Source organism: Entelurus aequoreus, linkage group LG21 (genome assembly GCF_033978785.1).
Source record: "Entelurus aequoreus isolate RoL-2023_Sb linkage group LG21, RoL_Eaeq_v1.1, whole genome shotgun sequence".
In the NCBI taxonomy this organism is placed as follows: Eukaryota; Metazoa; Chordata; class Actinopteri; order Syngnathiformes; family Syngnathidae; genus Entelurus; species Entelurus aequoreus.
Genome location: NC_084751.1, coordinates 15322675 through 15348682, shown reverse-complemented (window position 1 = coordinate 15348682; position 26008 = coordinate 15322675). Strand labels below are relative to the sequence as shown.

At 35.5% G+C, this 26008-nt stretch overlaps 2 protein-coding genes across 3 annotated transcripts in view; one reads left to right on the top strand and one right to left on the bottom strand.

Moving 5' to 3' along the window:
- Positions 1–3278: 3278 nt before the first annotated feature.
- lhx3 (LIM homeobox 3) lies at positions 3279–25213 on the bottom strand. The gene is made up of 6 exons (XM_062031044.1): positions 24903–25213; positions 18497–18668; positions 16436–16638; positions 9996–10147; positions 4378–4549; positions 3279–4300 (listed from the first exon to the last, which is right to left on the bottom strand). Exons 1-6 carry the CDS (start codon positions 24967–24969, stop codon positions 3879–3881), a joined length of 1188 nt encoding a protein of 395 aa, XP_061887028.1. The 5' UTR covers positions 24970–25213; the 3' UTR covers positions 3279–3878.
- gpsm1b (G protein signaling modulator 1b) overlaps positions 22358–26008 on the top strand; it is an 88961-nt gene continuing 85310 nt past the window's right edge. For both annotated transcript variants that reach the window (XM_062031042.1, XM_062031041.1), the window contains exon 1: positions 22358–22551. The gene's annotated coding sequence lies outside the window, so the exon portion shown is untranslated. The remainder of the gene's footprint in view (positions 22552–26008) is intronic.

Sequence of the window (26008 nt, the reverse complement as noted above, 5' to 3'; positions counted from 1 at the left end):
TATGTAGTGTCATAATGCAATGATGGTAGTGCCATTAGCATTAGGTAATATGCTAACACTTTTACGAGTGTCTATGTTAGTATTATTACCTTACAATGGCATTCTGTGAGTAGTGTTCCAGTTTTGTAAATTACATATACATGTGTGTGTATGTATGTATACGTACGTGTGACTATATATGTATATATGTGTATATATACGTATATGTGTATATATATGTGTATGTATACACCACCGTTCAAAAGTTTGGGGTCACCCAAACAATTTTGTGGAATAGCCTTCATTTCTAAGAACAAGAATAGACTGTCGAGTTTCAGATGAAAGTTCTCTTTTTCTGGCCATTTTGAGCGTTTAATTGACCCCACAAATGTGATGCTCCAGAAACTCAATCTGCTCAAAGGAAGGTCAGTTTTGTAGCTTCTGTAACGAGCCAAACTGTTTTCAGATGTGTGAACATGATTGCACAAGGGTTTTCTAATCATCAATTAGCCTTCTGAGCCAATGAGCAAACACATTGTACCATTAGAACACTGGAGTGATAGTTGCTGGAAATGGGCCTCTATACACCTATGTAAATATTGCACCAAAAACCAGACATTTGCAGCTGGAATAGTTATTTACCACATTAGCAATGTATGGAGTGTATTTCTTTAAAGTTAAGACTAGTTTAAAGTTATCTTCATTGAAAAGTACAGTGCTTTTCCTTCAAAAATAAGGACATTTCAATGTGACCCCAAACTTTTGAACGGTAGTGTAGGTGTATGTGTATACATGTATATATATATATGTGTCTGGATATATATATATATATATACATATATATATATATATATATATATATATATATATATATATATATATATATATATATATATATATATATATATATATATATATATATATATATATATATATATATATATATATATATATATATATATGAATATGTGTATGTGTATATATGTGTGTATGTGTATATGTGTATGTATGTGCGTGTCTATATGTGTATATATATATATATATATATATATATATATATATATATATATATATATATATATATATATATGTGTGTGTGTATATATATATATGTGTGTGTGTATATGTGTATGTGCGTGTCTATATGCGTATATATATATATATTTATATATATATATATATATATATATATATATATATATATATATATATATATATGTGTGTGTGTGTGTATGTATGTGTGTGTATGTATATATGTGTGTGTGTATATATATATGTGTGTGTGTGCATATACTGTATGTGTATATATGTATATATGTATGTGTATATATGTATACATATAGTATGTATAAATGTATGTATATATATGTATGTATGTATCTATGTATGTATATATGTGTATATATATTTAGGTGTGTGTGTGTGTATGTGTATATATAATTATACGTGTGTGTGTGTGTATATGTATATATATATATATATATATATATATGTGTGTCTGTGTATATGTACAGTATATATATATACTGTATGTGTGTCTGTGTGTATGTATATATATATATATATATGATTATATTACATCCGGAGATGCTTTCCTCTTCATTCACCTTAGGTGAATGGAGCCTTGGCCAGGAGGACTTGATATCATCAGATGGTATCCAGCGGACATTGGGTGTTTCGACCCTGAACCATAACACCCTACCGCTGTTGGGCCGGCAGTGGTGGCCAAGTCACTGCCTATCTCCTCCTCCTGGCTTTCAGCTCATCTCGTCTCTCTTGCTCCATAACCAGCAAGAGGCTCTCTCTGCTGCCTCCCCCATCCTGCTAGCTGCTGTCTTTCTCTCCTTCCCTGTTATTCCCAAGGCTGTGAGCATTCTCCATACCGACTGGGCAGGGAATCCTCTGCAGCCGACCTCGACCTGGAACAGCCATGCCTGCCATCCTTTTCCCCTGCAGTCATTCAATATATATATATATACATATGTGTGTGTATGTGTATATATATATGTGTCTGTATAGATCTGTGTATATATATATATACAGTGGGGCAAAAAAGTATTTAGTCAGCCACCCATTGATTGTCAATGGGTGGCTGACTAAATACTTTTTTGCCCCACTGTATGTGTGTATGTGTATATATATGTATATATGTGTATGTGTGTGCGTGTCTATATGTGTATATATATATATGTGTGTGTGTATATGTATGTGTATGTACTGTATGTGTGTGTATATATACTGTATATGTGTGTGTGTATATATATATATATATATATATACCGGTATATGTGTGTGTGTGTGTGTGTGTGTGTGTGTGTGTATATATATATATATATGTGTGTGTGTATATACTGAATGTGTATATATGTATGTGTATATATGTATACATATAGTATGTATAAATGTATGTATATATATATGTATGTATGTATATATGTGTATATATATTTAGGTGTGTGTGTATGTGTATATATAATTATACGTGTATATATATATATATATATATATATATATATATATATATATATATATATATATACTGTATATACATACATATACAGTATATACATATACACGCGTGTGTATATATACGTGTGTAAATGTGTATTTATACATATATACGCGTGCGTGCGTGTGTATACTGTATATATGTAGGTATGTATACATAAACACGTGTGTCATATGTATGTATATATGTATACATACAGTATATGTAGGTATATATTTTTTTAAATTTAATTTTAGTTCAATCTTTTGAAATTTGTCTTGTCCAGCTGCTCAGGAAAATCATATTGTTGATGTATATGCCCATATCTGCTGTACAGCTTTACCTTACAAAAGAGAAGTGTGGGATAATTTTCTCGTGTCCTGTTTTTTTGTATTTGAGTTTATCTAATGCTTGGATATATTTAGTGTTTGAGGCAGCTGGACCGAAACAGGGGGTTATAGAAAGAAGAAGACTGAGGGGGAAAATTGTGAGGACAAGTTTTGGGGACCCCTGCCTGCCTTAGAGTGTCAGAGTGCCATTAGTGAACACAATTGAACAAAACATAATAATAATAATAATGAAAGAGTTGTACTTGTGTGTTATGAAGTTTAAAGCCAAACATTGTTTAAAAAGTCAATACTGTTAACTTGCGACACAGAGAAAACCTATGGAAAAAAATTGTCAGAATTAAATCCTGTAACTTCAGGCCCACACAAAATTGTTGCGCGAAAAATAAATAAATAAATAAATAATCCTGTGCACATTTCTACGTAAACATTATGGATGTTCTTCTTGTCCGACCAAAGAAAGCTGTTCAGGTGACAAATGTATTAATTTATTAAAGTCCTGCATCATTAATTTGGAGTCATTATCATAACAATAAGCAGGCAATCACCAGAAGGAATAAATAAGATATTTTCCACATAAACAAACATATACATCACAGTCCCGGGGCGCGGGGGTAAGCACCTCCTCGGGGTTTTTGTTTGGAGTAGAACAAGACACACAAATGCATAGAGTGATGTCAGTGGACCATCTGGCTTCTACGTCCATAGAATGTACAAAGTCCTCCCTAGCTGGATCCTCCTTTCCACGGTCCTGCGAGCGGCTGGTATAAAAATAGTCTCCACAATGACAAACCGTTTATATATTTATATTTTTATATTGACATTTGGCAACGACCAGACATTGAAAGACTTCTGCACCTGAACACATTGTGGACGACAACACAAACAAGGTCGGAGAATCGGAGGAAGCAGTCTTCACGTTGTCTTTGAAACGGCAATGTTTATTTGTGGAAATTAGTGCTTTTTATGAAGTTCTCCATCCAAAGACCGCATCAGTGACTAGTCCTTAATGAAGACTCAAAAGGAAACAGTTTATCATAAAAGTCTTGTTTCTTATCAAGGGATCAAAACTGGCCGTGGTCCACCTCGTCCAACCAGGAGGCAGGACTTGCCGGGAAGTCTGGGTATCCCCCGCTGCTTCCGGTGGAGAGGTCCGAGTTGGGGCCGTTGGCGGCGCCCATGGAGACCCTCACGCCGGGGTTGATGCCCCCGCCGCCTTGGGTCAGGATGGAAAGACCCGAATCGGGGTAGACCAAGCTGTTGATGAGAGGCTGGTGTCGGGGCAGCGCCTGAAGGGACCCCGGCGACTGAGGGAGGCCGTAGGGGCTGCTGGAGCGGATGTCGTGGAACTGGTCTTGGGAGGGCATGACGGCGTGCTCCAAGGGGAAGGAGGCGTGGTTGGTGGCCCCTTGGCGGCCCCCCATGGCTGGAGAGTTACTGCTGTAGATGCCGTTGGTGTGGCCTAGATCGGACATGGGTGGTTCGTCTGTTTTCACAAAAACGCCGCTTGTTAGGTTCTTGCATGGACAAATGGACATGAATTCGGCAAACTATTGGATTCACCTGTGAAAGACACCTCGGCGTCGCTGTCCATGCCCTCCTCTTGGATGCTGTCTTTGTCCGACTTGGAGCTTCCTCGCGACCTCTTCATGTTTCGGAAGTACTGCCCCCATCGCTGGCGTCCGGCGTCCTTTTTTAGCCTCTTTTCTTTAGCCCGCCTGTTCTGGAACCAAACCTGTGAAGGACAATACAATTCTTGTATCAGGACATTTATATGGTTTTATATAACCCCAACTTAGGGGTTGTTTACTTTTGAACACTACTTGGGATGTGACTCATACAATAACTCACAATTTCGATCGGTAGGTTGTGAGATCAAACCCCGGCCGAGTCATACCAAAGACTATAAAAATGGGACCCATTACTTCCCTGCTTGGCACTCAGCATCAAGGGTTGGAATTGGTGGTTAAATCACCAAGATCGGTAGGTTGTGAGTTCAAACCCCGGCCGAGTCATACCAAAGACTGTAAAAATGGGACCCATTGCCTCCCTGCTTGGCACTCAGCATCAAGGGTTGGAATTGGGGGATAAAATCACCAAATGATTCCCGGGCGTGGCCACCTCTGCTGCTCACTGCTCCCCTCACTTCCAAGGGGGCGAACATGGGAATGGGTCAAATGGAGAGGATAATTTCACCGCAACTAGTGTGTGTGTGACAATCATTGGAACTTTAACTTTAACTTTAATTTGATTCGATTCGATACAGAATCGATTCAACACGATCCTCACAATATGAAAAGATAACAAAACATATTTTCAAAAGGTTACAAAAGCTCCTTTTGGCTGCTGATGTACACGCGCAAATGGCCTAAAAAAAACGCCTTTTTAAAAATGTATTTAAAATGTCAATCGATTTTTGAAAATGATGAAAACATTTTTGAGGTGAGTTTGTGTTTGTTTCGAACATACAATATGACACATCTCAATCTCCAGTTTCTCTATTCAACATGTTCGAAAAGGAGTAGGAAGAAGCAGAGCTTATTTAATCCTACCCCTTTTCCTTTACATAGCAGTTGCTAATACTTTTGTCCACTTCCTGTTCTCAATTTATTCACAATATACTCTATAAGTAATAACATTAAAAATAAATAAATAAAGAATCATGAGTGAATGAAGTTATATTTCATATGGTGAAATAAGTAAGATTATCTAGAAAATGAATGGATGGATGAAATTAGAGATGTCCGATAATATCGTTATCGTTTTTTTTATTATCTGTATCGTTTTTTAATTTTTTTTTTTTTTAATTTTTATTAAATCAACATAAAAAACACAAGATACACTTACAATTAGTGCACCAACCCAAAAAACCTCCCTCCCCCATTTACACTCATTCACACAAAAGGGTTGTTTCTTTCTGTTATTAATATTCTAGTTCCTACATTATATATCAATATATATCAATACAGTCTGCAAGGGATACAGTCCGTAAGCACACATGATTGTGCGTGCTGCTGGTCCACTAATAGTACTAACCTTTAACAGTTAATTTGACTCATTTTCATTAATTACTAGTTTTTATGTAACTGTTTTTATATTGTTTTACTTTCTTTTTTATTCAAGAAAATGGTTTTAATTTATTTATCTTATTTTTTTTATTTTTATTTTTTTTATTTTTTAAAAGGACCTTATCTTCACCATACCTGGTTGTCCAAATTAGGCATAATAATGTGTTAATTCCACGACTGTATATATCGGTATCGGTTGATATCGGTATCGGTAATTAAAGAGTTGGACAATATCGGAATATCGGATATCGGCAAAAAGCCATTATCGGACATCCCTAGATGAAATAAATTTAAAATGTTCATCATGGTTCTTCTTCTTTGTACTTTGTAAACACTTTAAGTTTAAAAAGTTTCTTGAAGTGGATTATATTAGTATATTGTTGGATTTCTTTGCTTAATCCTGTCCATAAATTAATTCCACATACAGATATACTGAATGTTTTAAGTGTTGTACGTGCGTACAAATATTTTAAATTACATTTTTCTCTAAGATTATATTTCTCCTCTTTTTTTGAGAAGAATTGTTGTACATTCTTGGGTAGCAGGTTATAGTTTGCTTTGTTCATAATTTTAGCTGTTTGCAAATTCACTATGTCGTGGAATTTCAGCATTTTCAGTTCAATGAATAAAGGATCTGAATGTTCTCTATATCCAACATTATGTGTTATTCTAACTGATCTTTTTTGTAACACCGTTAATGAATGAAGTGTACTTTTGTAGTTATTTCCCCATATTTTTTACACAATAACTCAGATATGGTAACACTAGGGAGCAGTAGGGAATATGGAGGGATTTTTAGTCTACAAACATATTTTGCTAAAATTTTGAATCGGAATAAACAAGGACTGTGATTTGGATGTCGCCTTACATCCATTTTCTATACCGCTTCTCCTCATTAGAGCGGCGGGGTTAGCCTATCCCAGCTGACTACGGGCTAAAGGCGGGGTACACCCTTGACTGGTTGCCAGCCAATCGCAGTGATTTGGATGTGACTCAATTTTATTTCATCACCCTTAAAGGCAACGCCTTCTGAGGACCCCCAGACAGCTGCTTTTTTGAAGGGACGGTTCAGGCTTAAACAGTTTCCTGTTTGCAACAGATCTTCCTACACTGACAATGCTAGATTAGCAATATTAATGTTGCATATTTTGAAAGTCCCTTGTTATGCAAAATGTACAGTACTTTTTAATAATGTTATAACTCATGTTATAACATACCGGTACTCATGATTCATGAATTCGAGGAACTTTGTCTTACCATATACGGGGGTCAGCAATCCGTGGCTCTTGAGCCACATGCGGCTCTTTAGTGCCGCCCTGGAGCATTTTTAAAAAAGGATTGAAAATGCAAAAAGGGGGGAAACAATGTTTTTGTTTTAGTATGTTTTTTGTTTGAAGACAAACATGACACAAACCTTCCCAATTGCTAGAAACCCACTGTTTAATATGCGTGTGTGTATGCTTCACTGATAAGAGTATTTGGTGAACATCGTTTTGTCCTACTAATTTCGGCAGTTCTTGAACTCACCATAGTGTGGACTGTGAAGCAACAGTTTGTTTACATGTGAAATCTTCCACTCCTTCTTTGTCTCATTTTGTCCACCAAAAGTTTTATACTGTGTGTGAATGCACAAAGGTGCGCTTTGTTGATGTTATTGACTTGTTGGAGTGCCAATCAGGCGTATTTGATCAGTACATGACTGCAAGCTAAACAATGCTGATGTGCTATTTATTTCTAGCTGTATGTACATATTGCATCATTATGCCTCATTCATAGGTATATATTTTTTTATATATATAGAGAGATTTATTTGAGCTCATTTAATATCCTTTACTTTTATCCTCTTTGTATATAATTTAATTTTGCATGTTTCATGACACATTATCTGTATGTAATATTGGCTGCATTTCAGATAGTTGTGTGCAATGTTGTTCCATACCACAGCAAACATTACCTAGCTTATTTATTAACTTATTATCTAGATCTGTTCAAGAACAGTAGTTCTCAAACTTTTTTCACCAAGTACCACCTCAGAAAAAACTTGGCTCTCCAAGTACCACCATAATGGCCAACATTGAAATACAGTAGCACAGTAGGCCTAAGTGTTCATTAAAAACAAGACAGATGTTTTATTAAATAAGTATATTTAATGTTTTGGCCACTGTAACATTACACACAGTTTAAACAGTAACAAAGTGTTTGAATATTTAAGTGATTATTTGCTGTACCACTAGATCAGGCCTGGGCAATTATTTTGACTCAAGGGGCCAAATTTAGAAAAAAAAATGTGCCAGGGGCACGGTATATCTGATTTTTAGGAACACTAATACAAAACCTCACAATATTGTCTAATTGAATGCTAAATACGTTATGACAGACCGCCTTAAAAAACGGAATGGAATTTTAAATTTTTTTACTGAATGAGACACCCAGAATGTACATGAAAAAAAAGAACGTGGGATTTACAATATTAACTATGAACAATAAAACATTGAATATTGACAACATATGAACGTCACACCCCTATCGATCGACATATTTTACAATCTAGCGAAACGCAACAAAAATGCAGCAAACAAAGCGAAATATGAACGCGAAAAACAAAAACAAAAAAACAACAATCTGAAAGCTTTCAAACTTTGCTGTAAAAATCTACTTCCGCGTCTGTCCCTGACACCCGCATTTCAGGCTGGTCGCTCTGGAAACACTCTGTGGAAACGCTCCCCACCCACACTGCTTGGTGCCTCGTCTGAGCTGCTGTGACTTAGCATACCATAGTAACTAGTATATCATGCAAAAGCGCAGATTCCAACCATTGAAATACTTTGTATAGTTCAAGACTTACGGTAATTTGTGATTAGTGTTCTGTGTCTTGTAATGTCCCGTCTTGTAAATGTCCAGTGTTATTATGTATTTTACAATGTACTGCTTTTATATTTCCTGTATTTTATATTATTACTTTGAACTGTTTTATATTTTAATTTTTTATCCTGTAAAGCGTCTTTGAGTACACCGAAAAGCGCTATACCAAATAAAATGTATTATTATTATTTATTATTAATTTGAAAACATCACTGCACATCATAATGGCGGTTACAGTTTCGATCTTAAAGATCTAAAAAAATTATTCCGGCGGGCCAGATTGAAAAGCTTAACGGGCCGCATGCGGCCCCCAGGTCTTAATTTGCCCAGGTCTGCACTAGACGGAGCCAGTGCACCACTAGTGGTACACGTACCACAGCTTGAGAATCCCTGTTATAGCTATGTTAATCCTATCTTTTGAAATGTCAAAAAACTAATTAAGTTTTTTTTTAAATGGTTTCAACCAAATCCATGTAATAAACAGTTTTTTAGTGCATGTAATCATACCAAGTGTGTGTATGGGTTTGTGATGTTGGGTTTAAGGTGGGACGGGGGGCCATTTAGGAGTCTTGTCTAACGGGGCCCATAATTTAGTGCTACGATCCTGCTTATATTTAGTATGCAAATTTGTTAAATATGTTGAAATGTAGTGTTTTTTTGGACACTTATAAAAACATCAATAACAAACTCCTAAATGCACAACCCGATGCTATTATTAACAAAAACATGCCTAAAAACATTGCATTTTCATGAAATTAGGACTGAATATGCAAAAACATTGCAATCTAAATGTCAGGTGCAGTTAACGGTGTCCCTGCGTTTTACAAGTGTGTGTGAAATATCTCCATTTCTCAGCTATTTCATTTCACAGGCCAACTTAAAAGCACAAAAAGCAGTTTTACATGCCCCCTTAATGATATTCCGCCCCGGAGTGAACCCTCTTCGCCTCTTTCCCTTTCGCTGAATAATGAGGAGCATTTTAGTGGCTTCTGTCCCCCGCGTTTGTCCTTGCAAATAAAACAATATATACGGCCGGGGGGGCAACAACACGCGAGAGGGGCCCCCTTTCCCTCTTAGCATTGTTAACGATCTCACACTTAAACCGTGCTGACTTTGATGCGGACTTCATTTTGCTCCATCTTGCCGTAAATCGCTCCCCCCGCAGTTGCCAGCTCAGCCGCCATTGTCCCGGGATAATGAAGTCAGGACATTAATGGATCAGTTTCCCTAATGGACGATAATAAACGTTACCTGCACGACCCGCATATCCAGGCCCGTCTCGGAGGAGAGCTGCTCTCGGACGTGGCGGGCCGGCTTCGGAGAATTATTATAAGCGTTCTTTAGGGTCTCCAGCTGCTTGGCCGTGATCGTCGTTCTCGGCCTTTTCGCCGTCGAGTCGGCTTCTGAGGAGGCACACAGTAGAAAAGTAGGACAAAGAGTTGAAGAAAAACAATAGAAATCAGACAATGTCTCTTCGAATAGTGGACTCTAAGCAGGGGTTTTCAACGTTTTCCAGGATTTACTTAGCTCTTTTATTGCCGCATTTACAGTATTGCGCTGAAGTTTTTGGGGCACACCTAGAGGAACACTATTGAACCGCTATTTAAGCTCCAGAAAAAGGCAATTAGAAGTATACATTCTGCCCCATATAGAGCTCATACCAACGATCTGTTCATAATAAGTAATTTTCTTAAAATACATGATACAGTAGCCTTCAAGTTATGTTTATGGCCTCACAAAGGGCTCTACCTGCAAATATACAGTCTGTTTTCACTCAGAGATGATTCACATGAACTCAGGGGTGTCCGGAAATTCAAACATTCAAGGCTCAAACGTTATCTATAGCGGGGGTGAAACTGTGGGACAATGTGAGCGGAGAAATTAAACTGTGTTCTAGCCTAAGAGTGTTCAACCTTGCGGTAAAAAATGTGTTGTTGGGAAACTATCAAAAACATGACTAGTTGTCTGGACTATCTCACCTGTGGGACACAGGTGCAAAAGAACTCACTGTGGAATAAGGGACATAACACACCAGACAAGGCTTCAGAATACGAAAGATACCCAGGCAAGATGGAGCTAATCTCATGGTCACTCAATGCTATTATATCCATATTGGTGTATGTATACTGACTTGTCAATCTCATCCATTATCATATGTTATACTTGTTCTTAAATGGTCATGTATCCATCAAATATGCTGTTGAAACTTGGACTATATAACCAACATATATAACCAACATATAAGTTGATTGTAAATTAGGGGCGGGACATGGATAAGCATTCTTGCTTTTTTCACGTATCCCTTTTCGGTGGGTGCCGTTGCATGTCTGTCAAATTACAAAGAGTGATGAAGTGTTGCTATATATGTCTGCCGGAATAAATCATTCATTCATTCATTCAAACCGATGGAGGGGCATCCAAAGTGTGGCCTGGGGACCATTTATGTCCGAGGGCTCGAGTTTTGTTGGCCCACAGCATATTGTCGAAATAAAATCAAACCAAAAAAACTGTTTAAAAAACGTTTAAATAAAAAAGAGTGACAAAATATTCAAATGGCTGCCAGATGCTTTGACTTTTCAGTATGCGGCCCTTGTTGGAAAAAGTTTGTAGACTCCTGCCCTACTTTTGTATCTTATACACAAACTAGATGAGGCAATTCTTAAAGGAATTGCGTGTGAATGCTCCAATGCTGAAGTTGAACTGTATGTTGATAGAATGTAGTATGAATGCTGAAGAGTTTGAATTTCCAGGAAAACCGGAATTTGGTTTGAAACTTGGGAAAGTGTTAGTTTGAATGTCCAGGATGAGTGGAATTATGTTGATGTTGGAATGGTTTGATTAAGTTGAAAAATGTGGAAATTGTGGAATTTTGAAAAATGCCCAATTCATTTTGAATGGGGAAAATGTCCCTAAAAACTGGGAATTCTAGGAAATCTGGGAATTTTTTTTTTAGAATTGTTGAAGGAGAGCACACAATTTCTGAACAGGCTGAATATTTTGAAGTTGAAGCGGTTTAAATTAAATGAAAAATGTAGGGGTTGTCGAATTTTGAAAAATGTCCCATTTTCAGAAAAAATTAGGAATTTCGGGAAAAGCGGGAATTTTTTTGAAAATTGTAAAAAAAAACTTGAATGGGTTAAATGAGTTGAAATGGTTGGTGTTGGAATTTTTCAAATCGGTCGAGAAATGTTGAAGCAGTAACATGTTGAATTGAGAAATGGTATTACGGAATTCCTAGAATTTCCAATGGGGAATGTCTTGACGGTGCAACGGTTGAAATACGTTAAAAAATGTGGAAGGAGTAGTCGCCAGAAAGAAGGGTGGAAATAGGGCTTTGGAAAAGCAGGAGTTCTGGAAAATCCTGGACTTTTTTTGAACTTGTAAAAATGATAGTTTGAATTTCCAGAATGGTGGAAAGTGTTGAAGGTGGAATGGTTTGAATAGGTTGAAAAATGTGGAAATGGTGAAAGTTTAAAAAATGACCAATTCATTTTGAATGGGAAAAATGTCCCGGAAAAGCTGGAATTCTGGGAAATCTGGGAGTTTTTGGAATTTGTCAAAGGAAAGCCGGCGAAGTTGGAACGGTTTGAAACAGGTGAAAAATGTGGAAGGTAGAACGCGCCAAAATCTGGAGAAGAATAATAATAAGTTGAAGTTGAATAATAAATAGATTTTGGTGTAGAAAAACCATAACCATTTAAACCGTTTTTAAAGATACCTTGTTATTGTGCAAAACTATGATATTCAAATATTACAGCCCAGCGCCGCTGACTGGCTAACTGGCAACTAGCGCGATAATCGCTAGCTCCATAATAATGTAAGCATTTATTCATGTTTTTATTTTAAAAATACAGTGAGTAGGGCGACCATGCCACTGCCATTTCTAAACTGCACTACAGTGTGTTTGATTAATTTAAAGACATTGGTGGAAAAATTCCATGGAGAATATTTTAAAAATGTGTCTGTCAAATGATTAATTTTTTAATCAGATTAATCACATTTTGGAATTCAGATTAATCATGATTAATCACAGGTGATTACTCGCTAGTATTATTACAATTTTCTTTAGAAGAGATCCAAATATTTGTGCACAAATGCAATTTTCATTTTTAAACGTTTTACTTGAATGCATCAAAAATCTAAGTGATGCAAACAACATTTAGCTATGTGTGCCGAGACATCTTAATGTCCATTCAGTGACTTGTGCCGTACTTAATCACATCATCGCCGCACATTTGTTGGCAAAACACAAGCTCATTGTCCAAATGGAGCCCTCTCTATATCCCTGAGTAATTACTCTACCCTCTCATTCGTAAAATAAACCTGTATGGTTGTTTTTTTTTGGGGTGGTAAATTCAAACTAACAAATGGAAGATAAAAGTTGACTGCATCTTCAAACTCACAAAATGATAGGGACAAAGTAATGAGATCCAATGCAGAATTCCCTTTAAATAATGCTGCGTTGTAGAGAGGTGTTAAATGTGTTTGATTGACATTGAGGTAACAGTTAATTGTACTTGAGCTGTTTCTAATATTCCAAATTAATGTAATCATATTATTAGGGGTCAATTTTAAGGATGATGCACTACAATTAGTGTCAATCAGTGACATAGTGATTGTAAAAATATATATATTTTTCCACTCTTGCAGGTCCTTAGATGTTCAGTCGTCGCTTCGAAGTTTGCGGTTTCACTCTATTGTAGATTTATTTAAGCATATTCTAAGTATTTTTGGCCTAAATTAAGCATTTTCCAACACACAATGTGGGATTATTTCAATATTGGATTAAATATTTAATCATCCAATTAATGATTTAATTAAATATTTCATGAGTTAATCAATTATTTCACAAATTAATCTTTTTTTCATCATTTAATGGACCTGTGTCAGGGCTTAATGGATGTATTTTATCTGTCAAACTCAGCACATAGCTTAAAGTTTGACAGATAAAAGCCTGACACACAGGTTCATGAAATAATCAAATGAATCATTAAATTATGAAATAAATAATGAAATCATGACATAATTAGCAAAATATTTAAAGCACTTTTACATTACATTAATTATTAAATACTGAATTAAATGATTAAATGTACATTAACATTAAATACATTAATGACATATTTAATAATTCCTTTATGTATTTGATTACAATTATAATTGACAATAAGAACGATTAGTCGGATAATAAAGCGTACACATATTTATTGGCTCTATTTTTTCCATCAACTTTAAAATGCAGCTTAAGTTATTTCAGGCATGTGCTTACGGACAACAAAAATGACTAATTTATTCATAATTATGTATTTATACTGTAACTGTGCTTGCTCATTCAGCTGTCACAAAAATGTAAATGACTAATAAAATGTTGTCCATTTAAAAGAAAGGAAAGGCAAAGTGCTAAAAAAAACTAAACAATTAACCTTCTTTATATATTTATAAAACAGTTTTTGTGATGTTTAAAAAGCTGCACATTGGTATATTGACTATTGATTAACTCTTGGCAGTTTTAGCACTCTATTAGACTCAATGTGTAGAATTCCATATTTTATTAATTTTTTAAATGTTGGCTTTTGGATCCCATATGACAGTTAAAAATATTTTCTTGTATTTTGCATTATTTCCTGTCCGGCGCTCTTATTTTTTGTTCCATTTCCTGTTTGCCTCCATTTACCACCGCTCCTATAGTCTGAGCGCTGTCTCCCTTACCTGTCCCTGATTGGCAATTAGAGACAAGTGCTTCCTACGCTATATTTGCACATGTCTTTTGTGTTTACCTGCGTTTTCCCTATTAAAAGGACCGTCTCTGCACCCCGGGGTCCAGACATACACCAGAACGTAACATAAATGACCTAAAAATATTAGTGGTCTTGGCCAGTAGAGGAGACCAAACCAATCCGAGCATGTCTTTCAGTATCGTGGCCACTGATTGGCTCTGCCTCAGCCAGCATCACTATATTGGATTAAAAGAGTGTAAAGATGGACTTAAAGTCAAGAGGCCTTTCATGAAATTAAGAACCACATTTACAACATCAGAATTTTTTTTTATGGTTTAGCTATGAAAATACTCAGTTTACGATGAATAATTCCTACTTTGCGGAAATTATTTTACCACGGTCAGGCCCAACTTACAGCGGATTACTACCCGTTTTTGTCATTTCTATATCACAGTGAGATTATTAGTTGAACAACCTGAGAACCAAAGGATGCTGGTTCTCCGGAGAATTTCAGGTGTGTGTATTTTTGTAAAAAAAATAAATATTGTTAAAGGTGAATGAACTGTAACTCTCTTTTTGTATATTTAAAGTAAAGAAAATGTCCACAATATTTTTTTAATGGCCCGTGGCACATTCTAAAAATACTATTAAAACCAAACAAACATGAAAAAGTCACATCACATCATCATTATCATCATAACTAAGTCATATCAAATATTTTACTTCAATTTTTTTTTGGAGTGGGTGGTGGGTGGGAATGCTGCGTATTTAGTTTTTGCCATAAAAAAACAGTATCTAGATTTTTTCGGGTTTTTTTTGTTTAACCTTTAGAGCTCCCTATAAGTTTGGTCCCGAGGACCCGGAATGGTCTCAGTCATAAAATTGTTAAAAATGAGTCATATATTATTATTGTTTAATATATTATTTAATGCTTAAATGTTTAGATCAAGGGTCCCCAAACTACGGCCCACGAGCCGAATTTTGGACGCTGTCGATCCGGCCCGCGTCCAAGTCCCAAGTTTAAAAAAAAAATTTTTTTTTAATTATTTTTTATATATTATTTTTTCAAATCTGTTGTTTGTAATCCATTTTCTACCGCTTGTTACTCTCTGTGTGTCCTAGCCGCTCAGGCAAATCGCATTGTCTAAAAATGCATTTTCCCATCGATAATGTGACATCATCGCGCTCGGAATATATATATATATATATATATATATATATATATATATATATATATATATATATATATATATATATATATATATATATATATATATATATATACATATATATATATATATATGTATATATATATATATATATATATATATATATATATATATATATATATATATATATATACATGTGTGTATGTTTGTATGTATATACTGTATATATATACATGTATATATATCTATATATAAATATATGTATATATATATATATATATATATATATATATATATATATATATATATATATATATATATATATATATATATATATATATATATATATGCACAGCCCGGCCAAATTTTTTTAGCCCAATGCGGCCCCTGAGTCAAAAAATTTGGGGACCTCTGGTCTAGATCAACGTCAGATCTATTTGCCAATATAAAGTTGTTTTTTAATGTTTTATGTCCTTGTTGTCAAAGAAAATCCTATTGGTTTTGAAAGTGAAGAATATCAAAATGGCCTCCAAATGCTTACATTTTTCAGTGTGCGGCCCTCGGGAAAAAGTTTGGACACCCCTGTCCAAGATAGTATCTAATAGGCTCATCATATAATAACATCTATTTTGGAATTATGTGTGCCCAAATCGGAGCAAGAGTGCATTTGAGTGCACCCCATCAGCCATGCGCGTTTTGTTTTACAAGTCAAGTCCATATCCACTTTATAGCCTTTAAAACGTTACACCTGACCCGGGTAGATCTTGCACTTACTCAAATGATAACAACGACAGAACCAACCGACCTCTCTGTTTGGCGGTCTCATAGTCGGCCTTGCACACCAGCCGGCTGTCCTCCATTAAGTAGTACTCGTCCCCTGTAGCGAGCTGCCTCTTGCACACGATGCAGGCGAAGCAGTGCAGGTGGTAAACAAAGTCTTGAGCCCTCCTCACCACCTGCGTGGGTGGGATGCCCTGCTGACAGGCTGCGCATTTGGTCCCGAACCTCCTTTGGGACAAAAGGTTTGATCATCAGAATGTGTATACTGTACTTGTAGAAGTGACACAATATTAGGGACACCTGCTGCACACATCTGAAAATCTGCCTGTTTAGGTTGACACTCTCAGTGAAGTATTGAAGACGAACTTACAAAACTACAAAAAGGCTGCTTTGAAAATGAAAAATGGAAGAACACTGTAAAAAAAAAAGAATCCTTGCAAATTGCTGGCTAATAATTGCATTACGTTCACAGTAGCATTCACGACAATCTACTGTAAAATATATTTACAGCAATTTACTGTGACTGCAGGCTGTGATTTTGCAGTGAATTACAATAAAATTGCAACTAAATGCTGTAAACTCACAGTTGTCATTTTCATTGTTAATTACAGTAAAATTACAACTATATGCTGTCACTTCACCACTGTAATGTTATTGTAAACTACTCCCTCGTTTTAACAGCAGCTACGGAACCCCTTAGGGGACAAATCAGTTTGAATTTACAATAATTTGTTGTGATATTGCAGAGGACTGTGATTACAGTATTCACCGTGAAATAACAGTTAATTGCTGTAACGTATAAGGGTATCGTCATTTTTACAGTCATTTGTTGTAATGTTACTGTACATTTGGATCACAGTATTTTATTGTGAAAAAATACTTTGAAATCTTGGTCAATTTTAACAATCCAGTCAACTTCAACCCTTGACTAACACCCTCCCCCTTCCACATCCCACCTCCCCGGATTGTAAATAACCAAATGTAAATAATCAGATGTATTTCTAATGTATATACTTGTTCTTATGCTATCTGAACTCACTATGTTCTCTGCTCGCTGTACATATCCTACCAAGTCAGACCTACACTGTTTCAATGCCCATTTCTCTGATGATGCAATTGTTGATGACTGAAGTGCTGTTATCAACCAAACCCTCCTCATCCCACCCCCCGGATTGTAAATAATGTAAATAATTCAATGTATATACTCTGATGATTAACTTGTGTGATGACTGTATTATGATGATAGTATATATTTGTACCATTAATTGATACGTGGACCCCGACTTAAACAAGTTGAAAAACTTATTCCGGTGTTACCATTTAGTGGTCAATTGTACGGAATATGTACTGAACTGTGCAATGTACTAATACAAGTTTAAATCAATCAATCAATTCAATGTACCATTACATTATTGTGCAAGACAAAATCCACAACGGTCATTACAGTGGGCATTAAAAAATCTATGAAATGTCAATGGAAATACTAAAGTTGTGAGAAAATATAAGCTTATTCAAAGATTTCATTGACTTTCAGCGACGAAACTTGTGCTATACGCAACAAAACATTCCACAAAACAACATAAAATCTGGGAATCCTATTGCACCTAAAATTATGCCACTTGTGTACTACATCAATCTGCAGAATCTTCTGAAATTATCAAGACAACAGGCTTTATAAACATCATTACTGTGTGTTGTAAACCCCATTTTTCCACTGAAATTTAACTCCTTAAAAAAAAATTCTATTATAAAGGACACTGTTTCTCAAAACTCAAAATTATTATTTTTGTAAAGAAACCTGCAAGCCGGAGAATGTTTTCTGCTATCAATGCGTTATTTTTCATTTATTAATTTATAATAGACCTAATAATGCTGACGATTTACATATTGTCCCTATAAAGGCTCTTAATGCTAATTAGGCCCCTAGTGCTGCATAATGGTTTTTACAGTGGGAAAGAACTGCAATGCATCATCATACTGAGAGCTGTTTAATGTACTAGTACTGTAGTACAATAACAATAATCAACGTATTGTTGGTGTCAGTCCAAACTGAGCATTACTATCTTGTTTTTCTGTATGTACTCACTTAAAGAAGTCCTCTTTGCAGTAGACGCTGTCCCCCCTGCTGAAGCACTTGTCGGCCAGCTGAGTCTGGCAGTCGGTGCACTTGAGGCACTTGCTGTGCCAGTGGCGCTCCAGCACTTTGAGGATGAAGCGGTCCACAATGTGCTGGTTGCAGCCTGCACACACTGGGATTTCTGTACGTGGACACATGCAACATGCAAGGAAAGTAATATGTCAGTCCACGCTTGTCAGGTAATTACATTTGAATGTATCAGCATTTGTCATAGAAAAAAACAACTGCTACTATTTCATTTCTTTAATTTTGGAATATCATTGTAAATTACAGCATATTTTTGCATTCAATTATAAGGATTTGTAGTAGTAGTATCTTTACTAACGTTAAATGTAAGCAATAGAACAAAGAAAATATTTTCAACTATGTTTTATTTTATTATTTCTATATTGCTTCTGTACCTCTTGATAAATTATAGCAGTAGGATAAAAATGACTATATTTACATATATTTATAAATCACAATGTTTTACATTTTTCATAGACACAAACTACTGAGTATGTTGCTATTTTTTTTAAATTTAATTTTTTATATTTCAACAACAACAACAACAACAACAACAACAACAACAACAACAACAAATCAAATATCATTTGAAATTAGAGTATCAAGTTGCATGTAACTGCACCGATAAGTTTTTGTATTATTAGTGGTATTTTTTTTTTTTACTAAAGTTAAATGGACAAAAAAATCAAATATAATAATGCAACTGTATTTTAGTTTAATATTTGTTTATTGATTCTGCACATTTTTTGTTGTAGTTGTAGTATTGATATATGTATATATGTGTATATAGGTATATATATATACGGGACAAGCGGTAGAAAATGGATGGATCGATATATATATATACATATACTGTATATATACACACACATATATATATATATATGTATATATATATATACGTATATATGTGTATATATACATATATGTATGTGTGTATATATGTATGTATGTATATGCATATATATCTGTATATATGTATATTTATATGAATGTATACATGTATGTATGTATGTAGAAGTATTGCAATATATATATAGATGTACTGAAATATATGTGTGCGTATATATAAATATATATATTGATATATATATACCAATATTTTGGTACCGGTACTAAAATTATTTCGATGCTTTTTGGTACTTTTCTAAATAAAGGGGACCACAAAAAATTGCATTATCGGCTTTATTTTAACAAAAAATCTTACGGTACATTAAACATATGTTTCTTATTGCAGTTAAGTCCTTAAATAAAATAGTGAACGTACAAGACAACTTTTCTTTTAGTAGTAAGTAAACAAACAAAGACTCCTAATTAGTCTGCTGACGTATGCAGTAACATATTGTGTCATTTATCATTCTATTATTTTGTCAACATTATTAAGGACAAGTGGTAGAAAATTAATTTTTAATCTACGTGTTCATTTACTGTTAATATCTGCTTACTTTCTCTTTTAACATGTTCCATCTACACTTCTATTAAAATGTAATATTCACTTATTCTGCTGTTTGATACTTTACATTAGTTTTGGATGATACCACAAATTTGGGTATCAATCCGATACCAAGTAGTTACAGGATCATACATTGGTCATATTCAAAGTCCTCATGTGTCCAGGGACATATTTCCTGAGTTTATAAACATAATATACATTTTAAAAAAACGAAAGAAGATGTTGTGATGCCAAAAAATATTGACGTAATCATAGTAGTATCGACTAGATATCATTACAGTGGATGTTAGGTGTAGATCCATCAATGGCGTTTGTTTACATTTTGATGCCGTTGAGCTACGGTGTGTAGTGAAGCATGTTTAGCTATTCCTCGTCCTGCAGGGATGATACTTGTAAGAAACATACTTTATTTGTTGCCATGGAGGCGAGGATTAGTGATTTAGAAGTAGCTAAAACACTGCCGACGGTGGATGTACGTTAGCCGCAATAGCTAGCTAGCCATGTCTTAAACCACCTCTTCCTGAGGGCGTTTCAGTGTTCTAACTTCACCTTTATCTTTAGTTTTTAAGCCAAAATGCGTCCTTTCTCCTTTTTCTGTCTACACACTGTGTCTGCTTGTAAGTACACTTTGATGGTGCGCTGCCGAACATGCTCGTCTGCTCGTAAACCAGCAATGACATGACGTGACTTCGACGCGGGCGCGCGGGGGGGGGGGGGGGGGGGGGGGGGGTTGGCGGACCGGTACGTTTCAGAGACGGTATCGTACCGAAAATGATTCATTAGTATCGCGGGTACTATACTAATACCGGTATGTGTGTGTGTATATATATATATATATATGTGTGTGTGTGTGTATATATATCCATCCATCCATCCATTTTCTACCGCTTATTCCCTTTGGGGTCACGGGGGGCGCTGGAGCCTATCTCAGCTACAATCGGGCGGAAGGCGGGGTACACCCTGGACAAGTCGCCACCTCATCGCAGGGCCAACACAGATAGACAGACAACATTCACACTCACATTCAAACACTAGGGCCAATTTAATGTTGCCAATCAACCTATCCCCAGGTGCATGTCTTTGGAGGTGGGAGGAAGCCGGAGTACCCGGAGAGAACCCACGCAGTCACGGGGAGAACATGCAAACTCCACACAGAAAGATCCCGAGCCCGGGATTGAACCCCCGACTACTCAGCACCTTCGTATTGTGAGGCAGACGCACTAACCCCTCTTCCACCGTGCTGCCTGTATATATATATATATATATATATATATATATATATATATATATATATATATATATATATATATATATATATATATATATATATATATATATATATATATATATATATGTATATGTGTGTGTATATATGTATATATATTTATTTATGTGTATGAATATTTTAAATGGAGTACAGCTTTGTAGTTGCCAATTAGGACTACAGAAAAATATATATACTAGATGCCAATTATTAATAGTACTAATCATAATACTATAATGTTTTATTAGTATGTGCTCACAGCAAAGATGGTATTAAAAATCACCTCAAATGCTGATGAAACAATTGAACAATGATACTCATATTCTTGGGTGATTACTTGTAACACAGCATGATAACATTAAAAAAACCCATAATAAATAGGCACAAAATAATTAAAGAGCCACACATTAACTTGCAATAAAAATAAATAAAAAACAGACGGTATTCAGGCAGGTTATTACTAATTCAAAGAAAAGCTGCAATGAATCTCATGGCCATTGTGAAGTGGTGCTCAAAGCCATACAACATGCATGAAGCGATTATTTAGTTTGGAGTGCACACTCGGTGACAAACACCAGGTGCTCATTCAGCCATTCAAGCAATAAGAACCTCTGATATAATTTTCTCGCCTTCTATGGCTCTAAAATGAATATTTAAGCAAGTCCAGCCTCTTTTCAAATAATTCCTTTATGCTCAAGCAGGCATGGTGTGTGATACTAGTGGAAAATAACATTCAAATAAGGCTCAATATTTCAAAAGCTAAATGAAAGTATAAATGTGAAAACTTTTTAATGTAGTGTTTTGTAAAGAAAGTGTTTCGAAATAAAAACAAGATATGTGATAACAATTAAAACGTAGATTAAGAGTTGGACGACGACCAAGATTTACCCGGAAGTACAGCGAACCACTTAAAAAAAACATTAATTTTGATTCACAGTTCGTACGCTTTTAATTGAAATAAAAATTGGCATATGTGTGTGTACACACATTTTCACCATTTGTTTTTTGTCAAATTTCGTGATAATTTCGTACTATTGTATTCTAAGCAGGCAATCCGTGTGGTCAAAAATAAACAATACGAGAAGCATTTCCGCATTTTTTTTGGCGGTCTTCTCGTTTTAGGCCCGCAGCACAACACACACGTTCATGTGAGTTTAAACGTCGTCCTGGGCCCGTGGAAAACCTTCCAGGATTATTCAAGGGTGTTTTTGTTCCCTTGGTGACTACGTGGGATGTAGAAATACATCATACACACGGTACACAACACACATCTGCTCTAAGGTAAGCTCACAGGCCACCTCATTAGGTACACCTGCATTATACGCACGCACACACACGTCAACTCCAAAAACAAATGGAATCTATGGATGCTTTTTTAAATTTTTATTATTATTAATTAAACATTAGTGTCTTATTGTGATCGACGTTTGCACACTCACACCTGTTTCTAAAATGTTGCTCATCCTATTTGTGCATTATTGCGAAGGCGGCTTTTGCAGTGGCTGTCATTTAGATTGTGCAGGTGTACCTAATGTATTGTCTGTGTAGACCTGTTATAATATAATGAGTAAAAATAATTAAAATAGAGTTGGAGAACGATCGTAGTTTTTATGGGTGTTATTTCATTATTTTACAATGCATACACTGGCAATGTATTATTCGTTTAAACGGCTTCTTTCTTTCAAAAAAAATAAAAAATGCAAATGTTATCATTTTGTAGCAAATCAATTTTCGCAAAGGTGCAATGGTCCTATTTTACATATATAAATAAATGAATAAATATCAATTAGAAATAAAAATAATTGCCGATTAGCTTTTTTGTGTGCCCTTTCAAATGAGAGGAACAAAAAAGCATCAAAAATGATGCTGCAGATGTATTTATATTCATTCAAATGTTAGTTTATTATTTTATCTAATTTTCAGTGAATGTATAGGATAGGTAAATATAAGCTTTGGCTTCAGCCTATTCCTTTTTCGGTCATTCTTTTTCTTTTCTGTTCTTTTTGTGTGTAAATGGGTATGATTGTTAAATACGTATAATCTGTACTGTTAAACTGGTCACACAAAATGGTTGATGGTTGATTATATGACCGAAATAAACTTATTTCATTCATTCATTCATTTTCTTCACTAGATAGCAGGTAATATTTGTTAAAGACACCAGTGCAATAAAAATCAAGGCCTATACTCACACTCACATCCGGGTACCTGCTTGAAAATAAATGTACATCAACAATTGTTGCTGACAAATACACAAATAACAATACTTTTGTCAATTGAATATATTTTTGGGGGTTTTATCACTGGGGAACAATTAGGTTTTAAAGTGTCCTGTCCTCCACCCTAAGACGAGTGTTTATTTAGGGAAGAGATGTTGTTCAATAACAATGTTTGATCGGGCCAGCACCCCAATGAATTTTATTGACGCTGATCTTTGGTGCAAAATGGTGCCTAGGGAAATCATGAAGAGTGTACGCTGATTAATCTAAAATCAATTGCGCCGTTTGTGCATGTTTGGGAAGTGCATGAAGGAGAGGAAATGTGTATGCGCGTTTGTATATTTTCCTACTTTGCAGCTTTGTCGTCATTTTTTTTCCTCCTACGTCATTGTGGATTGCTCCCTTTCTTGTGGGCTATATTTGTGCATTTTTAATTGAACTTTGTTTAAAAATGTAACCTAACACATTTAAAATATGGTTATTTTATTTAAGTTTATTTTAAATGTATCGAGGCATCAGTTAAAATGGGCTTAACCTCCTGTAAATGTGGAGTGGTGCGTTCAAGTACCAGTACTGAGGAGTATTTTGCGCACCTCTGATCCTGTCGTGACACCTGTAGAGCCTCTAATTTTATAACATTTGACCGCTCAACAGGTGAGCCAAGAGGGGCTTTAATGCATTTTGTTTTAGTTGGGGTTTTTTGTGGGGGGTGTCATCATATGTGCACCATATCCGTTATTCGGACCCCGTGATGACGGCGGTGTGAAATGACCGAACGCGCACAACATCTGTTCTTGGCCGTGCACGCAACAATGGGAGCTCATTACGCATTCATAACGTCCTCCGCACGCATGCAGTGGGAAAACACTTGCCCGTTGTTTGTGTTAAAATGTGTTGCTAAGCAATGCAAATGCAAGCGTGCATGTTTAAATGGCAAAATGTAGGACGCAGAACACATCTAAATTAGAAATGTATGTGCTTATATGTATTTTTTTAAAGTGAGGCCGCAATTTTGCTTATTTTTTTAATTGAATCCCTCCTTTTGATTTATTTTCTAATTATGCAATTTAACTGAGAAAATTCTGACAATTTACCTTCATAAAAGTTGCAAAAATAATCCAGATCCCGACGAAATTGTTTTAAATTTTCACCTTAACTTGTGTTGCATTCCTTTAAATAAGTTTTGTGGTCAGTTTCCTTAATATTGCTCACTGACACACAATATTATACAATATTAATTTAAAGTATTAATACAGAGCGCCCGGCGTTACATATAGTGTCGTTCTACACTAACAATATCATCATTTCTGAAATGAAATGCTTTCTAGCAGTGCCAGTTAAAAGTGCATTGTTATTTTCTGCAAAGGCCGATTAAAACAAGCTCAGATCAATAATTCGGCTTACGGGTCTTACCTTGGCCTGCACTGTAGCGAGAGAAATTGGCGTTCTGACAACTCGAACTCGGGTGTTCGAGCAACATGTCTGCACCGCAGGACGATAGGTGTATCCTCCCTGCAGGGGAAGAAAAAAAAAACGCCCCCCAAAAAAGGATGCACTAGACTCGGCTGGTGGGTCACCCAAAAGAGGGACACGACTTCAACTGGATCTGTTGGTTCTGCGTGGCCAAGATGAGACTGGGAAGTCTCGCCAGAGGGGCGGGGGACGTGCGGTGGCGTCAGCTGATATGAGTGGGAGACCTCCGCCGGGGTGGGTGTTTAGCAGGAGACTCTGTCCACGGTGCTGAATGGGGCGTGGACACGGATCTCAGCGTTAGACTTGCATTAATTTGCTGCTAAGTAATTTTAAATCCCACACACTAGTGTTGGTACCGGTACTGATATTTTACGATACTTTTCGGTACTTTTCTAAATAAATATTATTATTTATTTATTATTGCCTTTATTTTAACAAAAAATCTTACGGTACATTAAACATATGTTTCTTATTGCAAGTTTGTCCTTAAATAAAATAGTGAACATACAAGACAACTTGTCTTTTAGTAGTAGTATTTATTTATTTATGTACAGACAGACATAGTTTTGTATTTCATTAGACTTAGACAAACTTTAATGATCCACAAGGGAAATTGTTCAACACAGTAGCTCAGTTACAATGATGGAACGTGTAAGGATGGAAAGGACAATGCAGGTATAAATAGACTAAATATAGCAATATAAAATATAACATATACGAATATATACATAATATGTGTACAGTATATTATATATACAGATATATTATATTATGTCTATAACATATACCGTATTTTTCGGACTATAAGTCACAGTTTTTTTCATAATTTGGCCAGGGGTGCGACTTATACTCAGGAGCGACTTATGTATGAAATTAATTAACACATTACCGTAAAATATCATATAATATTATTTAGCTCATTCACGTAAGAGACTAGACGTATAAGATTTCATTGGATTTAGCGATTAGGAGTGACAGATTGTTTGGTAAACGTATAGCACATTCTATGTGTTATAGTTATTTGAATGACTCTTACCATGATATGT